Source organism: Echeneis naucrates, chromosome 2, assembly GCF_900963305.1.
Source record: "Echeneis naucrates chromosome 2, fEcheNa1.1, whole genome shotgun sequence".
Taxonomy (NCBI): Eukaryota; Metazoa; Chordata; class Actinopteri; order Carangiformes; family Echeneidae; genus Echeneis; species Echeneis naucrates.
The window spans coordinates 19,171,158-19,193,276 of NC_042512.1; the positions used below are offsets into that span (position 1 = coordinate 19,171,158).

Below are 22,119 nucleotides of genomic sequence, written 5' to 3' on the forward strand. Positions count from 1 at the left end.
CATTTCTCTGAGTGTGATGATGGATTACTCAGCAGTGGACTCTGCTGATTCAGTGAGAAGGCTGTCTGGTTCTGTTTAAGCCAGAGTGTTGTTTCTGATGTGTGTCTGTCTGTCTTTAATATTAAATACTTTACTGTGTATCAATAAAGCACGCAGAGTGTCATTCACCAGTTGATAGATGGGACATAAGAGCATCTGCTGTGATGGACGAACTGACAGAAAGTACCCGGATCAGGAACCGACAACCAGCCAATCAGGTTCCCCTCCCTGCCGCCAGAGGGCATGCGCGCTGAGCGTAACCCGGAAGCGTCAAGTGTCAACAACCCATGCGGAGGAAGCAGCATGTGTAACGGGGGCCTCACGTTTTGTTTTTTTTTTTAGCCATCACCGGGATGTTTGAAGGACGAACAAGAAGATAAATACGCAGAGTTTGAGTTGTGTTCATTAAAATGAAGTTCGCCTACAGGGTGAGTCCGCCGCTGTTAGCTTACGTGATAATTTCCAGCTTAGCGTCACACCAAACTTCATTAGAAAAGTCACAAGATCGAGGCTCTTCTCGGCCATCGACAAAGACTTTAAACACATAGAAGACTCTCAGACATTTACTATAAATTATTAATACACCCACTTAAGTTCTGCCGATATGTGTCTTAAAACAGTTGTATTTTATTGATAGTTTAATGTTGTCGACTTTTAAAACACATGTTTTTTTTTATTATTATTATTATTTTTAAGTATAAAGAGAACATTTCTGTGAATCTTTGTAGTTTTCCAACCTGCTCGGAGCAGTCTATCGTCAGGGAAATCTAAGTTTCTCTCAAGATGGTAACGCCGTGATCAGTCCTGTTGGAAACAGAGTCTCTGTCTTTGACCTGAAAAAGTAAGTCAATGCACAAAAATCAATCAAATAAATACAAAATAAATCTATAAAGTAAAAGTGGAACAGTCAGTCTCTCTAAATCAGATGTCATGAGTTAAGATATGACATCCAGAGATTTTATGTTGACTTGTGACACCATATTCTGTACTTAAACTTATTTATTTTATTTTATTATGTTTGTCTTCAAGCAACACATCTGAGACGCTACCGCTCTCCACTACAAAGAACATCACATGTGTGGGTCTCTCTCCTGATGGACACTTAGCAATAATAGTGGATGAAGGTAAGAGGCTTTGTTTATCTAAAATGAAGTTTGTTTCCACTTGCAATAAACTACCAATGTCCTATTTTGTGTCTCACAGATGGTGCAGCCTTGTTGGTCAGTCTCATCACCAGAGCCATCCTTCATCATTTCCACTTTCACAAGCCTGTGAACAGCATCCGTTTCTCACCTGATGGCAGGTAAGCCCTGAAAGTAAAGAGTGGTTTGTGTGCTTGTGACTGCTTCCAGCTCAAAGGTTTTTACTTAAAAAAATAAACTGCAAACATGGAAATCAGAACTACTCATCAGCCCATAGTGTCTGGGGACACGTTGTATATTTATCACAGAAAAGAATAATCTTCTTGATTTTAGATACAAGATGATGCTGAACCTTGCAATCCTTCCCCCTCAGGAAATTTGTTGTCACGAAGGAGAATGTTGCTCTGATGTACCACGCTCCAGGGAAGCAACGGGAGTTTAATGCCTTTGTGTTGGACAAGAGCTACTATGGGCCCTATGACGAGACCACCTGCATAGACTGGACCGACGACTCCAAGTGAGTGATGGCTCAACAGTTAGTTTGGATAACAACAACGAAAAGTGTGCAAAAGTGATGACTGAGAAATTATCATTGGTTGCCTTCAGGTGTTTTGTGGTGGGCAGCAAAGATATGTCAACGTGGGTGTTTGGTGCTGAGCGCTGGGCGAACCTGATCTACTACTCTCTGGGTGGACACAAGGATGTGATCGTGGGCTGTTTCTTTGAGAAGGACAGTCTGGATGTGAGCTTATTTTTGCCATCCACCACTGCATGACAATAAAAAAGTACATGCCAAAACCGAGACTCCAACTAACCTGTAAGCGATCTGTCCCAGCTCTACACTGTGAGCCAGGATGGGACGCTGTGCGTGTGGCAGAGCGACACAGAGCTGGACGGCCTTGTGCTGAAAAAGAAACGGGACAAGCCCAAGGTCCCAAGACCAGGGGCGGGGGAGGAGGAGGAAGAGGAGGAGGAGGAGAAGAGGCTGGAGGGAGAGGAGGGAGAGATCATCAGAGGGAAAGCTGAAGCTCCTGAAGAGAAGACAACGAAGAATGTTAGATATAAGCATCACAGCAAGTAAAGTAACCCCTTTTATCAGATTCTTTGTCAATAAAATCACTTTCTATAATCTTTGGCAAATGTAACTGAGATCAATCAAAGCTCAAGAAGCTGCATTAGTGCAGGCAGAAGAAGCTGGCATAAAAATGTGTGCATGAAGTGCACTTCAAAGCTGCAGCTTATCTTACTTCATTTTTCTTCTCATCTCTTCTCTTGTAGGCACTTCTTCAACAAGCAGGGCGATTTTAACAACTTGACCGCAGCTGCCTACCACAAGCCTTCTCACATCCTGGTCACCGGTTTCGCATCCGGCATCTTCCACCTGCATGAACTTCCAGAGTTCAATCTGATTCACTCCCTCAGGTGAGAGGAAGGAGATGAGCGTAAAAGAAAGGATTGACGGAACTGACACTATTTGACAATGTGAATGTTTCTCTCTTCAGTATTTCAGACCAGAAAATTTCTTCAATTTCCATAAACAGTTCTGGGGACTGGATCGGCTTTGGGTGCTCAGGTAGGACGCCATTCTTTCCCTTTAATCTCGAACTGAGCCAGTTGTTTGGTCGGCTGGATTAACTGTTCTCTTTTATTTTGGGGACGCTGCTTGTTTTAGGGATGGGTCAGCTGCTGGTGTGGGAGTGGCAGAGCGAGTCATATGTCTTCAAGCAGCAAGGTCACTTCAACAACATGGCCTCTCTGGCTTACTCACCAGATGGACAGTACATCGTGACTGGAGGTGATGATGGCAAAGTAAGTGTTTTACATCCTGCCGTAACATTAACATATGCGGGATTAATAAGATTCCATGTCATAATAATTTTATTAGTGGCTGCTAAACTGCTTTGATATTCCCTTGCAAAAATGAGGTTCTTGGTTCAACGCTGGTGCTGATACTGAGACCTGAAGTGTTTTTATCTGACTTCAGACTGTGGCTTTTTCCCTCAGGTCAAAGTGTGGAACACCAACAGTGGCCTTTGCTTTGTCACCTTCACCGAGCACACCAGCAGCATCACTAACGTCACCTTCACCTCCAGCGGCTTTGTCATTGTCAGTGCCTCTCTGGACGGGACAGTTAGAGCATTCGACCTGCACAGGTGAGGCAGATTCAACCAGAGCGAGAACAGAGAGGAAGAGAATATGTCGTGGCCTGTGTGAAACTGTTGGTTGAATGTGTCTGTGTGCGTTCACAGGTACCGAAACTTCCGCACGTTCACGTCGCCTCGGCCTGCTCAGTTCTCCTCCCTCGCAGTTGATAACAGTGGAGAGCTGGTGAGCGCTGGAGCCCAGGACTCCTTTGAGATCTTCCTCTGGTCCATGCAGACAGGCAGACTGCTGGAGGTATTCGCACAATATTTCACTTCATTCAAGTCTTTCATCCTGAGCAATTACTGTCTGACTCAGATTCACTTGACTCATCTGTCTGTTGCAACATCTGCCTCCTGTTTATAATAATAAGGTCCTCGGGGGTCATGAGGGTCCGGTCAGCTGCTTGTGTTTCAGTCCAGTCCAGTCCATCCTGGCCAGCACCTCATGGGATCGCACCGTCCGGCTGTGGGACATGCTGGACAGCTGGCAGGTCAAGGAAACACTTCCCCTCGTCTCTGATGGTAAATGAGTACAGCTCCCACTGCATATTGGTCAGAAGTGGTCAAAACTGACCATTGAATGTATGGAAGCTCAGCTGTGTTGTCTGTTTTGTTACAAAACCACTAAGGTGCACCAAAGTCCTGATAGGTTGTGGTTCTTATGTGTTTTATTTGAGGCCTGGTGGTCGCTTACCGTCCTGATGGTCAGGAATTGGCTGTGGCCACTCTGAATGGAGAGATCTCTTTCTGGAACCCCCACACCGCCACACAGACTGGCTCTGTGAGCGGACGCCACGACCTGGAGATGGGCCGCAAAGAGACCGATAAAATCACAGCCAAACAGTCAGCAAAGGGAAAGTGAGTGGACAGGACCACACCATTTGTCTCTCAATGTTGCCTCTTGTTCATCTCATAATTTAAAGATTTGGTAAAATATTGTGGCCTTTTGCTTCAACTAATGCTGTTTACTTGTTTTTCCATGAAGGTCATTCACATCTCTGTGCTACTCTGCGGACGGGGAATCTATGTTGGCAGGAGGTCAGTCCAAGTTTGTCTGCATCTACAACATCAAGGAGCAGATGCTTGTGAAGAAGTTTGAAATCTCCTGCAACCTTTCCTTCGACGCCATGGAGGTACGGTTCAGTTGAGTCGCAAAGCAGAACAACCAGATTTGATCTTTGGGAAACACAGAGTGTCACATGCTCTCATTATGTACAAAAACTCATGTTGCTGTCTGGCTTTATCCACAGGAGTTTCTGGACAGGCGGAAAATGACAGAGTTTGGCAGCCTGGCTCTGGTGGATGAGGGAGCTGGGGACGGAGACGGGGTCAACATCAGCCTCCCTGGAGTCAGGAGAGGTACGACATCGCCTTCTAAACTGAAAACAGCTATCAGTTTTAAAAATTTTAAAAGAACCATTTATTCCCTCAGACTGCCAGGAACCTGTTGTGTACCTTGTGTATATTTTCTCTCTGCTGTTTTCAAAGGTGACATGAGTTCTCGGCACTTCAAGCCAGAGATCAGAGTGAGCTCGCTGCGCTTCTCCCCTACTGGTAGGTGGCATTAGATGTTTTTTCTCTTGCAGAGATGTTGGTGTTGTAAAGAGGGAGCTCTTCTGTCAGATGGTTGATAATACAGCTCCATCCTCTCTCAGGTCGCAGCTGGGCGGCCACCACCACCGAGGGCCTGCTGATCTACTCCATTGATGGTTCCATGGTATTTGACCCTTATGATCTCGACCTTGATGTGACACCAGCAAACATTCGCAAGCAGCTTCGGCTTCAGGAGTGGGTATCGGCCATTGTCATGGCGTTCAGGCTCAATGAAAAAGCCCTGAAACAGGAGGTGTTGGAAACAGTGCCACATGCACAGAGTGAGTATAAATCCTTCAAACAGAACAGCGGATTTTACATGACTTGGATTTGATATTATTTGTTTGTCCCCTAGTCCAAGTTGTTTGTGGATTTCTTCCTGACATTTACGTGGAAAAGCTGCTGGGTTTTGTGGCCACATCTTTGGAGAAGTCGGGTCACCTGCAGTTCTACATGACCTGGGCCCAGAGCCTGCTCATGCTGCATGGACAGAAACTCAAGAACAGGTCTGCTCATCTTCTCCTGTTGCCTTTTCTATGAGTTAGCTATGAATTGTTGAGAAGGATTTTACACAAACAGAAAAGCTGGCCATCATTCGTCAGTTTGTTTTGATTTAACTCACAATGACTTTACAAATTTCCTTTGCTGTGCAGGTCAGGTTCCATACTGCCAACCCTCCAGGCGCTGCAGAAGAGCATCCAGAGACACTTTGACAACCTGTCCAAGCTGTAAGTTTTATACATGTTTTCCCATTTGTTTCTTTGTACATGTGGATGTAGTAAACATGGACACCCAAAGCCAAACCAAGTCTGTAATTGCAAATATGTTGACAGGTGTGACTTCAACATGTACAACATTCGTTACGCTGAGGCCTTATCAAAGCAGAGGGGTATAAAGAGAGCAGCTGAGGAGGACAAAGGAGGGGAGGAAGACAACGATGATGAAGAGCTTTCTGAGGAGATGAGCGAAGCTTCTGTGGAGGATGCAGAGATGATGTTTTAGACGACAACCTCATTTTATCATCATGGAAGAAATAACTTAAGACACAATACCAACGTTGGACTTTGAAAGCAAACAGATCCCTGCGAGAAAACTTGATGTGTAAACATGTTTTGTTTTTTTTTTTATTAAATTCATATATAAATGTGCATATTTTTCAGTTTTATTCAGCCTGTATACACAAGTAACACACAGCATCATTCACATTCAACCTGAGCAGAAGCCTATAAAAGCAGGGAGCACCATCATTTCTTAATTTGTAGGCAAATGTGATCCTGTAAAAGTGGTTATTAAAACATTTTGCAATGATGTGATGCGTTAGCAGTAAAAAGATGGTGTTGTTGATGTAGACATTAGTTTTTAATGACTTTAATGACTATAATGACTTTTAAAATGGCAGTAAACTTAGTGATTAACACTCTATTTATATATTAAATGTTCACACGTGATTCAAAATAATAATCAAAACAGCTAAAGTTGCTTTAGGCATAAATTGAAATTGTAAATAACAAAGAAAAGTAGAGGTATTGGGCAAAAGATTGTCCATCTTCCAGCAGAATTTAATTAAAAGTCCGTCTCAAACTACATTACCCAGCAGGACTTGCCGCTGTGGACCGGAAGAGGCGGAGTTTGGGCTAAAATGAGGGAAAATAAGAACATGTCCGAGTCCCCTTCTCAAGCGGGAAAAGAAATTCCGGCGAAAAAACAAAAACTAAGCAGTGACGAGAACAGTAACCCCGATTTATCAGGAGACGAGAATGTAAGAAGTTAAACTGTGTTGTTTCTTCCACGATAGCCGGCACGAAATTAGCTCCTAGCGGGTTAGCATCGCGCTAAAGTATGTGTGTAGCTAAGGCGGCTAGCTAGCAGCTTTGTCCATCTCTACCGGCTGAAATCAGGCAGGTGCTCCAAAGCTCATCTGAGATAAAAGTCAGATTATTATCACCTGGATGTGGAACACCAAGCCTGATGGGTATTTTACGTGTCTCAGTTTTATGGAAACAACAAAAAGCCTCTTTATTCGCTGTCTGACTGCAGCTCTTCACGTGTGGAGTGAAGTTAGCTTTAGCACTAGCAGCTAGCTGAAATGTGCATTGTATTATAGGGAGTTTATGTGATTGAGCTGCTGGATGAAGGGTTTCTGCAGGGCAGCAGGTTGGGGATAAGTTTTTAAAGGCGGCTTGTTATCACCAGAATGAAAAGCAGATGTCGTTTTGGTCCTGCAGAAATCTGTCTGCCGGGTAGAAACATAAAAATGTGTTCATAATGTTAAAACGTCTGTGAAGCTTCAGGTCCACATGCTTTATACACCTTTTGATGAAACTGAGTTTAACACGTTGATTCAGGAACATCTGTGCATGAAGCTGGGTGACTCTCATACACATGGCCTGAATCCCTTTGTGATTATGTAGGATGATGCTGTCAGTGTCGAGAGCGGAACCAACGCAGAGCGTCCAGACACACCCACCAACACCGCCAACGCCCCGGGCAGAAAGAGCTGGGGCAAGGGCAAGTGGAAGTCCAAGAAGTGCAGATACTCATTTAAGTGCGTCAACAATCTGAGGGTGAGTTGCATCAACCACCTTGGACCCATTTCTCATCATATCTTCTCATCTCTGTCAGTTGGCGATGATATCATTATGTTTACACAGGAGGATCACGGGCAACCGCTGTTTGGGGTCCAGTTTAACTGGCACAGCAAGGAGGGAGACCCGCTGGTGTTTGCTACAGTAGGGAGCAACAGGGTGAGTCATGTCAAGCCACCTGAGCAGGAAGTTATTCCTCTTATCTTCCTGAATGGCCCCATTATTGATTGGCATACTGAACACACAGGCCTCTCTTTATCTTATATGTCCTACATATGATCTGGTGTTTCTGTTGTCACATAACTAACCAGTGTTGACTTCTCTTCACCAGGTAACTTTGTATGAATGTCACTCTCAGGGAGAAATAAGGCTCCTGCAGTCTTATGTTGATGCAGATGTATCCTTTCACTTGCTTGAAATGCTTCATGAAACTGGCTCCTTGCTTGTTGTTTTTATCATTAAGTCATTTGTGACAGTTTCCTGTTCACACAAAGTCTGGGTGATCTTGTTTTCTCTTACATAACCTGGACAATTTACTACAAATGACAAAGATCATTCTTTGTCACCTGAGTGAACCTAATCAGGATGACTGTAGTCACTTCAGTTTGAAAAGAAATGTCATTTAAAAATTCTCTAAATAATACAAAAACATCTTTAAACACCTCTGCTCAATTTAGAGATGTCGCCGTCATCAGTCTCAACCAGCTAGGAAAATTAAGTTTAAACTGTAAATTTAAAATCATTAAGAGCTTTCTGTGTGCAACTGTCAACATGAGACATGTTGCAGAGAAGACTCATCCTCCTCTGAGGATGAAGATGACTATAAGGCCCTTTGCTTTGATTTCTTTGACCCCATTTGTGCAAAGGCAGAGGAAAACTTCTATACTTGTGCCTGGACCTATGACACCAACACAAGTCACCCGCTGTTGGCCGTTGCCGGGTCCCGCGGCATCATCCGGGTGATCAACCACATCACAATGCAGTGCATCAAGGTACTTTCAATCCACTTTAATTCCTCTTCAGCCTTTGCTCAGTTTTTGTCACATAGCAACCGTCTTTGTTCAGAACACGTGTTTTTATTCATGATCAGAATCACTCCCAGTTGACTGTTGTTTGAATAAATGCAGACCATGTCTATAATTACAGTGTTATTTTTTAAACATCCAGCATTATGTAGGTCATGGAAACGCCATCAATGAGCTCAAGTTTCACCCGAGGGATCCAAACCTCCTCCTGTCTGTCAGCAAAGGTAAAAACACGAGAATAATCAGAAGCATCTGATGTAGATCAACCAGAAAGCAACACGGATAGCATTATAATTTCACTGACACATGAACTTGAATGACTTTATTGATGTCATCTCAGCTCTAAAAAGGTTTTCACCACCCGTAATCTACGTTTGTTACCCAGGTTACAGGAGGTCACATGGTCAGAGACAGTAGGGATAGTACAAGTGTTTCTGCTACCATGTGATTGTCAGGTGGTTCCTTAATCTGAAGTAAAAATAAAAACGGACAGCATGGTTTGACCCTGATAAGAGCCGTGTGAAAATTTAATCTTTTATTTCGTCAAGTAGACGCTGGCAGGGCTTAGGGCTTATTAAATTCACACAGTTACATCAAGTATGTGCCTGGAGCAGCTACCCTGCCCGGCTGAAGGGCAGAGTGACTGTGACAGTTTACATCTTAGATCAGGCAAACTTTGACTGTAGTTAATCTGATATTCTTTCTTCATCAACGCCATATTTCTCCTGATTTTTGTTTGCATATTATCAGAAAGATCAACCGTACACATACAAGTCTCCAACACTTTGTTGTTTGTTCTGTGTCCACTTCCTCAGATCACGCCCTTCGTCTGTGGAACATTCAGACAGACACGCTAGTGGCAATATTTGGCGGAGTTGAAGGTCATCGAGATGAAGTCTTGAGTGCCGTGAGTGTTAAATCGCACAACAGCCGTGGAAAAGAGAATAAATCCCATCAATAGTTAAATGTATTTAAAATATGTTATAATCCGTCTGTAGGATTTTGATCTTCTGGGTGAAAAGATCATGTCTTGTGGGATGGACCACTCGCTAAAACTTTGGCGGATCAATTCAGAGAGAATGCAGAAAGCCATTCGTGGATCTTACGAGTACAACCCCTCAAAGACCAACAGGTAAGAAGCACATCTTAGATGACCTGTGCAGACTGTCAGGCTGTAGATATAAAAAAAATAAATCTAACACAAGGTGCCTGCTGTGTTTTCCCTTCAGGCCTTTTGTCTCACAGAAAATCCACTTCCCTGACTTCTCCACACGAGACATCCATCGGAACTATGTGGACTGTGTACGGTGGCTGGGGGACCTTATTCTGTCCAAGGCAAGTTATTAGTGTGTATTCAGATAAATATAGAAACACTTTTATGTTGACACGTGAAAAGCATTCTCCAAACAAGAAGAAGCTAAAGATGAATTAGAGGGATTAGCCAGTTAAAATGAAACATTCATAAACTGAAGACAGATTTAACTGAATAAAATCGTAACTGCAGTCAGATCCTGAATGACGGGTCAGTGTTGGTTTATAGGATTCAGTGAGTTGTTTGTGTGACTGTAAAGCAAACTTTCACTGCTTGCCTATTCTTTGGCAGCAGCCCCAGTGGCCTAATGGATAAGGCACTGGCCTCCTAAGCCAGGGATTGTGGGTTCGAGTCCCATCTGGGGTGCTTTCTAGCAGAGTGGCGCAGCGGAAGCGTGCTGGGCCCATAACCCAGAGGTCGATGGATCGAAACCATCCTCTGCTAGGAAATGACCTTTTATCCAGCATGTGGTCTAAAACATTGATTATCAGAGTCTCACTGAAATACGGAACATTCACTGATTTCCAGTTCCAAGAAATAACGAGCGAAGGTGCATTTGTTCGAAAAGCTTATATCCAAAATGTCTTTTTCTGCAGTCTTGTGAAAACGCCATCGTGTGCTGGAAACCAGGAAAAATGGAGGATGACATCGATCACATTAAACCAAATGAGTCAAATGTGACAATTCTGGGACGCTTCGATTACAGCCAGTGTGATATCTGGTACATGCGTTTCTCGATGGACTTTTGGCAGAAGGTCAGATCACCTCCATTTGTCTTCATCTGCTGTGGCATGTTTGGTCATTTTGCCCTTTTTAACTGTCAGATCTTGAATATTTGTGGTTTGGTGAAATTACAGATGCTGGCTTTGGGGAACCAGGTGGGGAAACTTTATGTGTGGGACCTCGAAGTGGAAGATCCTCATAAAGCAAAGTGAGCGTCACCTTCAGAGGACAGTCCGCCTGTCGTGTTGTGTTTTTAAAATTGTTGCTTGCAGCTCTGATGTGATTGTTCACATGACACCACTCCCAAAACCCTGACAGTCCTCTTCCTGGTCTCCAGGTGCACCACGCTGACCCTCCCTAAATGCATGTCGGCCATCAGACAAACCAGCTTCAGCCGCGACAGCAGCATTTTGATCGCGGTGTGCGACGACGCCTCGATCTGGCGCTGGGATCGGCAGCGCTGAGGGGTCCTGGCTGATGGAAATGTTGGTTCTTGTTGCTTTTAATCCCCCCAACCTGTTTTCTCATCGCAGGAAATGTTCGTTTAAACACTTTGTCCCTTGGGTGGTCATGTGGTCTGAAGAAACGGTCGGTGTGCTCCTACAGAAAAGGAGATTTTCATTTCCTGGCAGAAAGAAGATCAGATTTTCCCCTCTAGATGAACTTTATTAGCCCAAAAGGTGATAATTTTAAGGAACGATGACACGACTATCAGTTCTTAAGACCAGAGGGATTGTGGGTATGTCAGCCACCTGGCAGATTTTTGTTACCTGCTGGACAAAGACGCAGATTAAACGGCTGGGTGGAGTATTTTTTCCTAGCAGTGTGCCATACTTTATATCCTCTAGTGCACACAGAACAAAATGAAGATTTGATTTGATTTTTTTTCTCCCACTTTCTTTGCATCTTTGTTTGTCTTGGTTTCACCCCTCCCGCCTCCACACAGGCTGACTGTTGTTGCATATTTTACAGTACTGCTAAGGCTTTGAGTGCAGTCAATAAAGTGATTTTTTTTGTAAATAATAAACTCAAGAGTCAATTTGTGCAATCGAGAGCGTTGAGAGTTGAAAATATTCTTCTTTTGTTTGCGAAGCAGAAAATAAAAGTTTTTCAGATTGAAGGAGAAATCGGCGGTAGCAGGCTGGCTTTTATTTTGAAAAGTTTAAATTGATCCCCCCGCATATTAAATGTGTAATGAGGCCCCCCCTCCTCGTGGGTGCGGCTTTTTTTATGGAGTGCTTGTACTTGAATTTATCTGGACTAAAATAAAACTTATTTTTTTACACATCATGCTGTATTTCTGAAATCATCCTGTGGACTTTGTCTAACTCTGTTTGAGCTTTGTGTTTTGTTTTTGTGTCTTTTTGTCACACACAGTCATGTGACTGCTGTCATCATGAGCCTTGAGACCCTAACCCCCCCACATCAGTGCCCCCCTTATCTGCAGGAACCGGATGAGCTGCACGCCCACTGCGGACTTTTGCCCTCCGACTGGGAGCCGCTGAAGTTCAGCCAGAAGACTCCCGATCGGCCGCTGCAGCGATGTTTTCATCCAGGTGTCCCAGAAGTGTGGCCCGGCCCGGCCCCGGGCCCCCGCAGGGCTCCGGGGAGCAGATCTGCATGGTTGAGTGCGGCTGTGAAGCGGACTGCTCCTGCGGGGGGACTCTGAAGGTAGGCCAGCTCAGACCCGGTCCGGAGTCTGATCCAGTTCCTTCTAGAGTTCCAGCTTTAATCAACAACCATCACACTCAAACCTGCATCCTTCATTCTTCCTTTTACTCCAACTAACTAGTCCAAACTTCACCTAAACAGAAAAACGACTCACTGATCTGAGGCCAGGAGAGCTGAATAAGTTCGTTTGGCGGAGTAGCTCAGGCAGGTGGTGTTTGTTGGGAGGGGCCACAGGTCAGATCAGTTAATCTATCAGCCTCTTTGCTCCTGCTGCTGTGGAGGTTAGAAAACTAAATATTATTTTCACGTTTCACAATATGTGCATCATCAAAACAGATAAAAAAAAAACGACCACTGCCTGCTTGGAATGTGCAGCTCAGAGCTGATTTGTAATCAACACTGAGCAGAGTACACAGCAGCCACGATGATCCTGAACAGACTGTCTTTGTTTTTAATTCAAGGTGATGCAACCTCTACAAGTCCAACAGGTTTTATTCCAGCTATCTCAACTAAACCGTTTTACTGCAGAAAGTGACGCTTTGACTAAGATGCTCAGATACATTAGATAATATTCAGAGCGGCAAGGTGAGCCGGCAGGTACTCATGGCACAGGTAGGCACAGCATAGCAGTCTTACTAACTTAAACTTTAAATATCCGTTCATGCAAATCTTATCAGGACATAAATGAAGTGAATTAAAGCTAAATGTGTCGAGTTTTCAGTCATTTTTAAAAAATTAATAAGATAACATCTGTATCTTCTGTTGTATCCTGATATATAGAAAATACAGAAAAGCTAAGTGTAAAGTAAAAAGAGGGAGCCATTAATGAATTTAAGTCCCTCAGCAGAGAGGGACTGTAAATATATAATCATAAGGGTTTAAAATGTTTGCGTTTCCAGTGTTTGTCTGTGTGTGATTTATTAGAACTGATGCACTTTGGACAGACGTTCATGAACTCAGCGTCTGTGTTTGCTGTGTAATAACACCGAAGGTCAGCAGGAGACGGAGCCGGTGTGGGGCTTTATTGTTCTGGAGGCGCAGAACAGAAGCTGTGTCTGCTTCTGGGGGGGGCAGGAGGTGTGCAGCCCCAGTGGCCTAATGGATAAGGCACTGGCCTCCTAAGCCAGGGATTGTGGGTTCGAGTCCCATCTGGGGTGCTTTCTAGCAGAGTGGCGCAGCGGAAGCGTGCTGGGCCCATAACCCAGAGGTCGATGGATCGAAACCATCCTCTGCTAACGAAGCAGTCTTCATTTTATCGTGAGAGACAAAAAGGAAAAGCTCTTCCTCTGAGGGAGCGCCTACTTCTGTCTTTAAGCTGAGTCACGTTGGGAGGCTTAAGGGCCAGTCATGTGGTATTTAGGCCCCAGACTTCTGCTGGGTCTCTCCCATTTTTGATTTTTGATCTTATTTACTCTCTGTGTCCAGAACTGCAGATTTTGAAACTGGAGCAGATCAACTTTTCAGTGGGAATCAAGAAAGATTTCCTGATTTTATGCATTCTTGACATCTGAATACCTCAGTTATATATTCAGAGCTCAGCTCCTTCTCATTTCCTGGAATATATCTGTTGTCTGAAGGATTTTTAGGATTTAAAGGCCCATTTGTAGAAATGTTGAGATCCTAGACCTGGAAAAGGGACTAACTAACCACAAGACGGAATCAGATTCCTAAAAGTTTAAAGAAGTCACTGGTCCTGTGAGATTATTCCACAATGTAAAGATAAAAAATTCTCATTTCACTCTAAAATCCTCACCAAGCAGAGACACGAACAGTTGATGGTCCGTTTAGAGAGAGCAGGGATTTATGGGACGATGTGTTGTGGCTGAATTGGGTCAAGTGCGGCTTGTTGAGCGTTTGAATGGCAGATTTCTTGAGGGGGGCGTCAGTCAGTTCCAGCTGTATTTCTTCTGTTTGGGATGAGAAGACCAAACAGAGAAAAACGGTAACCATGCACACGCAGGTGGAGCAGGAAATGAAAAGTCTGTGTTGTCTTTGTTCCAGAGCCAACTCAGTAAGAGGCTAAAAACACATGATATTAACAGACATTTGTGCAGCCAAGACAACAAAAGATTTAGTGAGTCAATCCAAATTCAAAGGGGCATCCTGCTGAAGGGAAGGTCGTTTAGGAGGAGGAAGGAGGGTCTTTCTTTCTCTTCTATCGTTATTCTTCCCATCAAACACTCAAAACCAAAAAGATTTCTGGTATTTTCAACGTTGTGATTAGATATCAGCTCAGACTGGTGTGTACGATCTATATGCACACAAACAGGCCTGTCTCATATTTACAACATAATGATCCTCATAATGTCTTTCTAGGACAGCTGTCCTGCTCTGATGAAACAAGGCCTTGATAACCTGGCCTACGACTATGGGAGTCAGAGTGAGCTCTGTCCGCCCAAAACTGCCTCCAGAAGGACCTTTAAACTCCTGGGACTCAGCACGCAGCACCAAGCCCACGCCATCGAAGCCAGAGTCTCCATCCTGAAGGGGCTTCTTGGCATCAGCTTGTCTCTGCCCAAAAAATTTGCCAAAGTGGACTATGATACGTCGTTTACGACCACCAAAGAGATCGCCCTGCAGCTCCAGAGCGTGGGATGCACGGTGGAGACCGCTGTGCAGATCAGGGTGGGGGGCATGCACTGTCAGTCCTGTGTCCAGGCCATAGAAGGACAGGTCAGTGAGCTGCCGGGCGTGTCTTATGTTCAGGTGTCTCTTCAAGACGGGACAGCGCTGGTTGTGTTTCAGCCTCTTCTAGTTACACAACAGGAACTGAGAGACAAGATGGAGGACATAGGATTTGAGGCGGCTGTATTATCTGAGGACCCGTGTGGAGAAGACATAAGCTACTGGCAGACGGACATTTTGACTCCATCAGCCCAGACTGTGACCATTTGGATCGAAGGGATGACCTGCAGCTCGTGTGTGCAGTCCATAGAAGGGAGGATGTCTCAGATGGCCGGAGTCCAGTCCATAGAGGTGTCGCTGAGGGATAAAAAGGGAATCATCACCTTTGACCCCTGTCTGACAGAGCCTGAGCAGCTCAGGGCTGCTGTGGAGGACATGGGCTTCGATGCGTCACTTCAAGGTCAGCACCACTTCTTTATTTCTTTATTATTTAACAGAAACTGACTATCTGTGTTGGAGGAGGTGTAAAATATCTGTTTCGCTCCAGATCTGATGATTAAAACTCATGCTGGAAAATAGTGAAGTTAAGGTTTGTGGAACAGTTTTAGCTCCAGCAGCAGTTTCTAAAAATCAAATGTGGGGAGTCTCTCACCTCTTCATCTTGTCTCCAGAAGTTTTAGTTTGTTGTGACATTCAAGTCAGATGAAACTGGTTTTTCAGCTCGGGGTAGAATAGCACTCATTGTCTGATGCCATGAGACGGCTTAGATTGGCGCCACTGAAGCGTGATATTCCATGGTGTGTTACGATGCATTCAGGGCAGTCATGAGAAGTGCGTGGAGCAAGAAGCACCTGAAGAAAGAAACCTAAACTAAACCAGTCCACAGTGACCCGAACGGCTCTTCACGGCATAATTTGGGCCACTGCTGACCTGAGCTAAAATAAAAACACTGATCACCAGAATTCAAAGTTTCAGGTAAAATGATTAAGACCAAAGTGGTGGGTTTGGAAATAACGACTATATTATCGGGATATCAGAGTCTGGTATGTTACACTGCAGGATCAGGCCGTCATCCTACAAAGACAGTCCTGCCTTAAATCCTCCTTTCACGATGCTCACAATACATCTGCCTGCCTTCTCTTCAGAGCCAAAGATCATCCAGAGTCATGAAAAGTCGAGGCCTGTTGGACCTGGATATTCTCACCTTCCTGACAAAGCAGGAGTCAGTAATGGAACTGGATCACAGACAACTGAAAGAAATCAACCAAACCCTCCTGACACCAAAGTACAGAAGTGCTTCATCAGTGTGACGGGAATGACCTGCGCCTCCTGTGTGGCCAACATCGAGAGGAACCTGCTCAAACACAGAGGTACATTTCCTGAAAGCGTGTGTCTGCATGAATATGTTGGAAATATTGATTATTGATTGAGTAAACTCGGCTCTTCCAGGACTCACTGATAAAAATAATAAGATAAACAAACAGAAGCCACGTTTGTTTGTGTGTTGAGTTTGTCGTAATCGCCTTCCAGGAATCATCACAGTGCTGGTGTCTCTAATGGCGGGAAAGGCCGAGGTCAAATATGAGCCGGACGTCATAGACGCTGCTGCAGTGACCCGACTCATCGAAGACCTGGGCTTTGGGGCCAAGCTGATAGAAGATAATGCAGTAACACACGGGAAGCTGGAGCTCTCAGTAAGTCTCAGTAAGCAGCACGGCTGAATGCAGAAAGCTCTGAAGTCACCGTCTTTCACCTGTAGATCACGGGCATGACGTGTGCATCGTGTGTCCACAACATCGAGTCCAAGCTCACCACAACCAAAGGGATCCTCGGGGCCTCCGTCGCTCTCGCCACCAATAAAGCACAGATCCAGTTCGACCCCGAGCTGCTCGGAGCCCGAGAGATTATCAAGATCGTTCAGGTGACCCTCCCTCGGTTTTTTTCCACTCCTGTCGTACAGTCTGTTACCTTCTATCCTGACGTCGGTCCTCCCTGCAGAGCCTCGGATTCCAGGCCGGCCTGGTGAAGGAAGGATTTAAGAACACACTCGACCACTCAGAAGAAATTAGACAGTAAGTGTCTGTTTTAAAATCCTCTGAGCTGCTCCTGTTAGGCTCTCTCCATGTCCGAGCTGCCTAAAAATGACAAACACAGATGAAAGTCAGCAGAGACTCGTTGAGATCACACACCTGTTGCTGCTTCCTGCAGGTGGAAGGGTTCCTTCTTGCTCAGCCTTGTTTTCGGCCTTCCCGTCATGGGCCTCATGATCTACATGATGGTGATGGACAGTCAGCACCAGGAACACGGAGGCTCCATGCCTGAGGAGCAGAACCTGCTGCCGGGCCTCTCGCTGCTGAACCTGGCCTTTTTTGTTCTCTGCACACCCGTGCAGGTAAGAACGCAGGTGATAGCAGGTCGAAAAGGCCGCCCACCCTGTTTGTTTGACAATATTTTCTGTCCTGCCGTTCCCGCAGATCTTCGGAGGACGATATTTCTACATCCAGGCGTATCGCTCGTTAAAACACCGCACAGCCAACATGGACGTGCTGATCGTGTTGGCCACCTCCATCGCCTACTTCTACTCCTGCGTGGTCCTCATCGTGGCCATGGCTGAGCGGGCCAGCCAGAGCCCCATCACCTTCTTTGACACTCCGCCCATGTTGTTTGTGTTCATCGCTCTGGGTCGATGGTTGGAACATGTTGCAAAGGTAAAACATCAAGACGCAGTGGTCTGTTGTTGTGCTTTGTTATATTGATAAGGCACCTGATAATATTTGAGTCATTTTAAATGGATTAGCTTTTTTTTATTTTTTTGCTTGTTTTTGTCTCAGCTAGACTATTTTTGCCTCCATGTCTGCAGAGTAAAACCTCAGCGGCTTTGGCCAAGCTGATGTCACTTCAAGCCACCGATGCCACGGTGGTCACTATGGGCCCCGACCTCTCCATCCTCAGGTGAGGCAGTAAATTAAAGCAAAAATGAGCTGTTACTGAATGTATTTGTGTGTCAGCGAGGAGCAGGTGGAGGTGGAGCTGGTCCAGCGTGGCGACATCGTTAAGGTCGCCCCGGGGGGGAAGTTCCCCGTCGATGGCAAGGTGATCGAGGGAAGCTCCATGGCTGACGAGTCCTTGATCACAGGTGGGAAGAACTAATACATACTCAGTGTTACTCTGGATCTGTGAGTCCTGGTCTCTGTAATTTAATTCTAAACTCACATCAGTAACCTCTTCGTCTTGTCAGGTGAGCCGATGCCCGTCAGTAAGAAGGTGGGCAGTTTGGTGATCGCCGGCTCCATCAACGCTCACGGAGCTCTTCTCGTGGAAGCGACGCACGTCGGCACTGACACGACTCTGTCTCAGATCGTCAAACTGGTGGAGGAGGCTCAGACCTCCAAGGTAACACATCACAAGAAGTTCACAAGGTCGAGCAGCATGAAATGACTGACAGATTTCACAAACAGAAGAAATGAGATGCCGATTTTTTACTGATTTCTGTAGACATATTTTATTGTTCAGAGCTTGTGTGCTGATTTCGATGCGACCTTGTTGCCTCTCCTTGTTTCCTTTACTCCTCCACTCTCAGGCTCCCATCCAGCAGTTTGCCGACCGCCTCAGCGGGTACTTTGTGCCGTTCATCATCCTTGTTTCTCTGCTCACGCTGGTGGCCTGGATGGCAGTCGGGTTTGTCGACTTTGACATTGTGAGGGATAACTTCCCTGTACGTGCACACACACACACACACAAACGCACACTCAGAAGTGTCATAAGGAAACATTTAAAGACCGTCCCTTCCCCTCCTCACAGGGTTACAACCAGAACATCTCTCAGGCAGAAGTCATCGTCCGCTTCGCCTTCCAGGCCTCCATCACCGTTCTGTCCATCGCCTGCCCCTGCTCTCTGGGGCTGGCGACCCCGACAGCTGTCATGGTGGGCACAGGGGTCGGAGCTCAGAACGGGATCCTCATTAAAGGAGGCGAGCCGCTGGAGATGGCCCACAAGGCAAATCACTTTCCATCCTGCTGTTCTTGTAATTCAACAGCAGATAGCTGTAATAATAATGAACTTACAGCTTCAGGTACAAAGTTCAAAGTTTTGATACAACTCTGCCAAAAACAACAACGTCATTGAAACTGAATGTTATACAGCTGAGGAAAAAATATCTGCTGTAAGAATCGTTCCATTCAGGCCGTTAACGTCTCCATTATGGTAAGAAAAACAAAGCAGGGTGTCCTGGTATGTAGATGTGCAACATGCCATGAGACCAAAGTTTATTTCAGGTCGTCACAGCAGTCATTAACTCTCTCCCTTCATTTTATATTGAATCTGTTGCTGCAGACGCTGACAGAACTCTCCTTCTCCTTCAGATACGCGTGGTGATGTTCGATAAGACCGGCACCATCACCAACGGCGTTCCTCGGGTGACACGCGTGCTGGTGCTGTGGGAAATGGCTCGCATGCCCCTGAGGAAGATCCTGGCAGTGGTGGGCACAGCTGAGGCCAGCAGTGAGCACCCGCTGGGCATGGCGGTGGCCAAACACTGCAAAGAGGTGAGAGGGGCAGCATTTTACGACATTATTTCTGTAATTACTGTCAGTAAAATGAGCAGGGCGTGGTCTGTGTGCCTGGAACAGGAGCTGGGCTCTGACATGCTAGGCTACTGCCAGGACTTCCAGGCCGTCCCGGGCTGTGGGATCAGCTGCCGAGTGTCCAACGTGGAGCATCTGCAGAGCGACGAGCGTTTCCTGCTCCCAGGAGCCACCACAGAGGAGAGCAGCCTGCTGTCCGCCGCCGAGGACCCAACTTCAGGTCTGAAGGTTTTACCTGTTGACTGAGCTCTGCTTTTTCCCACAGCTGTCTGGTTCCAGTTATGACAGGCCTTGATCTTTTACTGTGGAAAGTTTAAATACATACAGTATCTAAAACCTCTTATCTGTACAATGAAAGCTATTGTAGATAAGAGATATCTGTCAAACAATATCATACATCAATGTCGAGGGTTTGACCCCTGGACTTCTGCTCTGTGTTACTTCAAATGGAGGAAACAATAATGATACAAGCAGAACTTTAATGGCAATAAGCCTTTAATGTAAATCTCAAATATACAACAAACAAAAATCTTTAACATTCTCACTCTGAATTCTGAGGTGTTAAAAACTACGATTGTGCAACATGAAGTTAATACACTTTAATTCATCACTTCATCCATTAAAATAAGCTTGTTTTCTCCTGAAGAGACTTTAAAAATGGTTTCTTCTTCTAGTTGAAGTCTCGTCGTACTCTGTCCTGATTGGAAACAGAGAATGGATGAGGAGAAACGGCCACCACATTGGAGCAGACGTCGACGCCGCCATGAGCAGCCACGAGACCAAAGGGCAGACGGCCATTTTGGTGGCCATCGATGGTGCGAAAGAGACCTGCTGGCAGCTTCCTCGCTCTGTCTCTGGCTGTACCTCATTGTGTTGTGTCCCTGCAGGCGTGCTGTGCGCCATGCTGGCCATCGCAGACACGGTGAAGGCAGAGTCGGCGTTAGCAGTGCACACCCTGAAGAGCATGGGCATCGAGGTGGCGATGATAACAGGAGACAACAGACGCACAGCTAAGGCCATCGCTGCTCAGGTACAACAGGATGTTCAAAAGGTTTCAAAGGAAAAGCAGCAGAAGGAAAAAAGAAAATGTCTGGATGTTTTCATGAACCCAGGTGGGGATCAGGAAGGTATTTGCGGAGGTGCTGCCGTCACATAAGGTGGCCAAAGTGCAAGAGTTACAAGAACAAGGCCTGAGAGTCGCCATGGTGGGAGATGGCGTGAACGACTCCCCCGCGCTCGCCCGCGCTGACGTGGGCATCGCCATCGGCACGGGAACAGACGTGGCCATCGAGGCGGCGGACATCGTCCTGATCAGAGTAGGTGCCCACCAGTCTGTGCAGAGATCCTGTGTTGTGTTCAAAGACCGCGACACTGAAGGTTTTCATGCTGTTCAGAACGATCTGCTGGACGTGGTGGCGAGTATCGAGCTGTCCAAGAAGACGGTGCGGCGGATCAGGATCAACTTTGTGTTCGCCCTCATCTATAACCTTTTAGGGATACCAATTGCTGCTGGTAAGGATCCTCAGACCAGCACAGCAGAACATCGATATATGAATCAGGCAGAGAAATGATCATGACCAGTAAAGGTGCTCTCCTCTGTCGGCTGTAGGTGTGTTCATGCCGGTCGGCCTGGTGCTGCAGCCCTGGATGGGCTCGGCTGCGATGGCCGCCTCGTCCGTCTCTGTGGTTCTGTCTTCTTTGCTGCTGAGACTGTGAGTCTGTTTGTTATCCAACATATTCAGCCCGTTGTGACCGCTGTAGTTCATGTGGACATAATAACCGTCTGTTTCCTGCAGCTATAAGAAGACCTCGATGGAGCTGTATGAAGTCCGGGCTCAGGGTCAGATGAAGAGCCTCCGCTCGTCTCAGATCAGCACACATCTGGGACTGGACGCTCAACGGCGGAGCCTGGCTGTACCTGCAACAGCTCGAGAACAGCTGAGTCACAGCATGGTGGCCCTTCCTTCTCTCTCCAGCCAGGGACAGTCCATCAACTCTGTCCAACAGCAGCAGGACCGCCACTCTCTGCTGGACCACCAGACCGTCGAGGACCTGAATGTGTAGTAAAGGGAAAAAGGAAGAGGGACTGAGACTATTTCTGCCTGGTTCCCATGTTTACGAATTCAGTGAAGCTCTTATTGTGTTCTGTTTTTATCTTTGTATGTATTTATGTCAATGGATGAGGCAAATTGCAACATATTTGGAAAGCAAGTGAGGTTTGAGTGTGTTTCTGAAGCATTTTGTTTTTTGGGGGAAAGCTGATAAAGAAAATCGGTTTGCTTGCTTGCACTTTATTAATATGGTGAGTGTTGGCCTCAGTTTTTAAACGGTACACTGACAGGGAAAAAAAATCAGCTTTTTCCTGAATAATTTTATTTTGATACTCCCAAAATAAAGTATTTTCAAACTGTCACTTCATCTGAAATGTAAATGTTGGTTTATCCTTTAGATACATAATCTGTGAACAAAATTAAAGGTTTCTATGTTAAATCTAGAAGTGGAGGACATGTATTTCATGCTGACGTTGCCACCTGCTGGAATAAAGACAGGTTTCACCAGAAAGCCATTATAACGTGAGAAGACCACAAGGAGGCAGCACAACATCAGCACACACACAAATGTGTTGTTTGTCCTATTGAGTAATACAGTTGTGATGAAACAGCTGTCAAGTAGTTTT

The 22,119-nt window shown here is 45.7% G+C and overlaps 3 protein-coding genes and 4 non-coding genes across 11 annotated transcripts; all 7 read left to right on the top strand.

Annotated features, from left to right (window-relative positions):
- Nucleotides 1-333: 333 nt before the first annotated feature.
- Nucleotides 334-6,054, top strand: pwp2h (PWP2 small subunit processome component). 2 transcript variants are annotated; one of them, XM_029519346.1, is made up of 21 exons: nt 334-467; nt 768-880; nt 1,069-1,163; nt 1,243-1,342; nt 1,555-1,698; nt 1,788-1,923; nt 2,017-2,258; nt 2,460-2,603; nt 2,684-2,754; nt 2,854-2,990; nt 3,186-3,334; nt 3,431-3,578; nt 3,697-3,847; nt 4,003-4,183; nt 4,311-4,458; nt 4,576-4,684; nt 4,814-4,886; nt 4,988-5,199; nt 5,274-5,424; nt 5,572-5,646; nt 5,752-6,054. In XM_029519346.1, the coding sequence occupies exons 1-21, from the start codon at nt 450-452 to the stop codon at nt 5,918-5,920; spliced, it is 2,766 nt and encodes a 921-aa protein (XP_029375206.1). In that variant the 5' UTR covers nt 334-449; the 3' UTR covers nt 5,921-6,054. The 2 variants fall into 2 exon arrangements, with proteins under 2 accessions (XP_029375206.1, XP_029375197.1); XM_029519337.1 differs by having other exon boundaries at nt 4,814-4,879; nt 4,981-5,199; nt 5,752-6,052.
- Nucleotides 6,055-6,546: 492 nt separating this feature from the next.
- Nucleotides 6,547-12,132, top strand: eed (embryonic ectoderm development). Of its 4 annotated transcripts, none has more exons than XM_029516330.1 (13): nt 6,547-6,677; nt 7,330-7,482; nt 7,570-7,662; nt 7,835-7,900; nt 8,370-8,495; nt 8,671-8,752; nt 9,344-9,435; nt 9,527-9,660; nt 9,758-9,863; nt 10,437-10,595; nt 10,698-10,771; nt 10,901-11,048; nt 12,011-12,132. In XM_029516330.1, the coding sequence occupies exons 1-12, from the start codon at nt 6,558-6,560 to the stop codon at nt 11,025-11,027; spliced, it is 1,332 nt and encodes a 443-aa protein (XP_029372190.1). In that variant the 5' UTR covers nt 6,547-6,557; the 3' UTR covers nt 11,028-11,048; nt 12,011-12,132. The 4 variants fall into 4 exon arrangements, with proteins under 4 accessions (XP_029372190.1, XP_029372182.1, XP_029372174.1 ...); XM_029516322.1 differs by having other exon boundaries at nt 11,941-12,065; XM_029516314.1 differs by lacking the exon at nt 12,011-12,132 and having other exon boundaries at nt 10,901-11,054.
- Nucleotides 10,134-10,206, top strand: trnar-ccu (transfer RNA arginine (anticodon CCU)). The gene has a single exon. It is a non-coding gene; the product is annotated as a tRNA-Arg (tRNA).
- On the top strand, nt 10,213-10,284 carry trnam-cau (transfer RNA methionine (anticodon CAU)). Its single transcript has one exon. It is a non-coding gene; the product is annotated as a tRNA-Met (tRNA).
- On the top strand, nt 11,106-21,506 carry atp7b (ATPase copper transporting beta). Its single transcript, XM_029516301.1, has 22 exons — nt 11,106-11,243; nt 11,941-12,234; nt 14,551-15,319; nt 16,005-16,229; nt 16,390-16,553; nt 16,619-16,780; nt 16,858-16,931; nt 17,068-17,251; nt 17,334-17,567; nt 17,720-17,811; nt 17,868-17,995; nt 18,098-18,252; nt 18,440-18,574; nt 18,661-18,855; nt 19,221-19,403; nt 19,488-19,662; nt 20,123-20,257; nt 20,330-20,472; nt 20,555-20,758; nt 20,837-20,954; nt 21,052-21,154; nt 21,239-21,506. The coding sequence occupies exons 2-22, from the start codon at nt 12,106-12,108 to the stop codon at nt 21,504-21,506; spliced, it is 3,975 nt and encodes a 1,324-aa protein (XP_029372161.1). The 5' UTR covers nt 11,106-11,243; nt 11,941-12,105.
- On the top strand, nt 13,319-13,391 carry trnar-ccu (transfer RNA arginine (anticodon CCU)). Its single transcript has one exon. It is a non-coding gene; the product is annotated as a tRNA-Arg (tRNA).
- trnam-cau (transfer RNA methionine (anticodon CAU)) lies at nt 13,398-13,469 on the top strand. Its single transcript has one exon. It is a non-coding gene; the product is annotated as a tRNA-Met (tRNA).
- Nucleotides 21,507-22,119: the final 613 nt, after the last annotated feature.

What these genes read in the sequence shown, in the direction of transcription:
- pwp2h (XM_029519346.1), top strand. An exon ending in GACTGGACCGACGACTCCAA is followed by an intron (nt 1,699 to 1,787) that starts GTGAGTGATGGC and finishes GGTTGCCTTCAG; the next exon opens with GTGTTTTGTGGTGGGCAGCA. An exon ending in TTTGACAACCTGTCCAAGCT is followed by an intron (nt 5,647 to 5,751) that starts GTAAGTTTTATA and finishes ATATGTTGACAG; the next exon opens with GTGTGACTTCAACATGTACA.
- eed (XM_029516330.1), top strand. Translation starts at nt 6,558, where the DNA reads ATGAGGGAAAATAAGAACATGTCCGAGTCCCCTTCTCAAGCGGGAAAA. An exon ending in CTACAGTAGGGAGCAACAGG is followed by an intron (nt 7,663 to 7,834) that starts GTGAGTCATGTC and finishes TCTCTTCACCAG; the next exon opens with GTAACTTTGTATGAATGTCA. An exon ending in TCACAATGCAGTGCATCAAG is followed by an intron (nt 8,496 to 8,670) that starts GTACTTTCAATC and finishes TTAAACATCCAG; the next exon opens with CATTATGTAGGTCATGGAAA.
- atp7b (XM_029516301.1), top strand. Translation starts at nt 12,106, where the DNA reads ATGTTTTCATCCAGGTGTCCCAGAAGTGTGGCCCGGCCCGGCCCCGGG. An exon ending in AGATTATCAAGATCGTTCAG is followed by an intron (nt 16,781 to 16,857) that starts GTGACCCTCCCT and finishes TCCTCCCTGCAG; the next exon opens with AGCCTCGGATTCCAGGCCGG. An exon ending in CGCCGAGGACCCAACTTCAG is followed by an intron (nt 19,663 to 20,122) that starts GTCTGAAGGTTT and finishes TTCTAGTTGAAG; the next exon opens with TCTCGTCGTACTCTGTCCTG.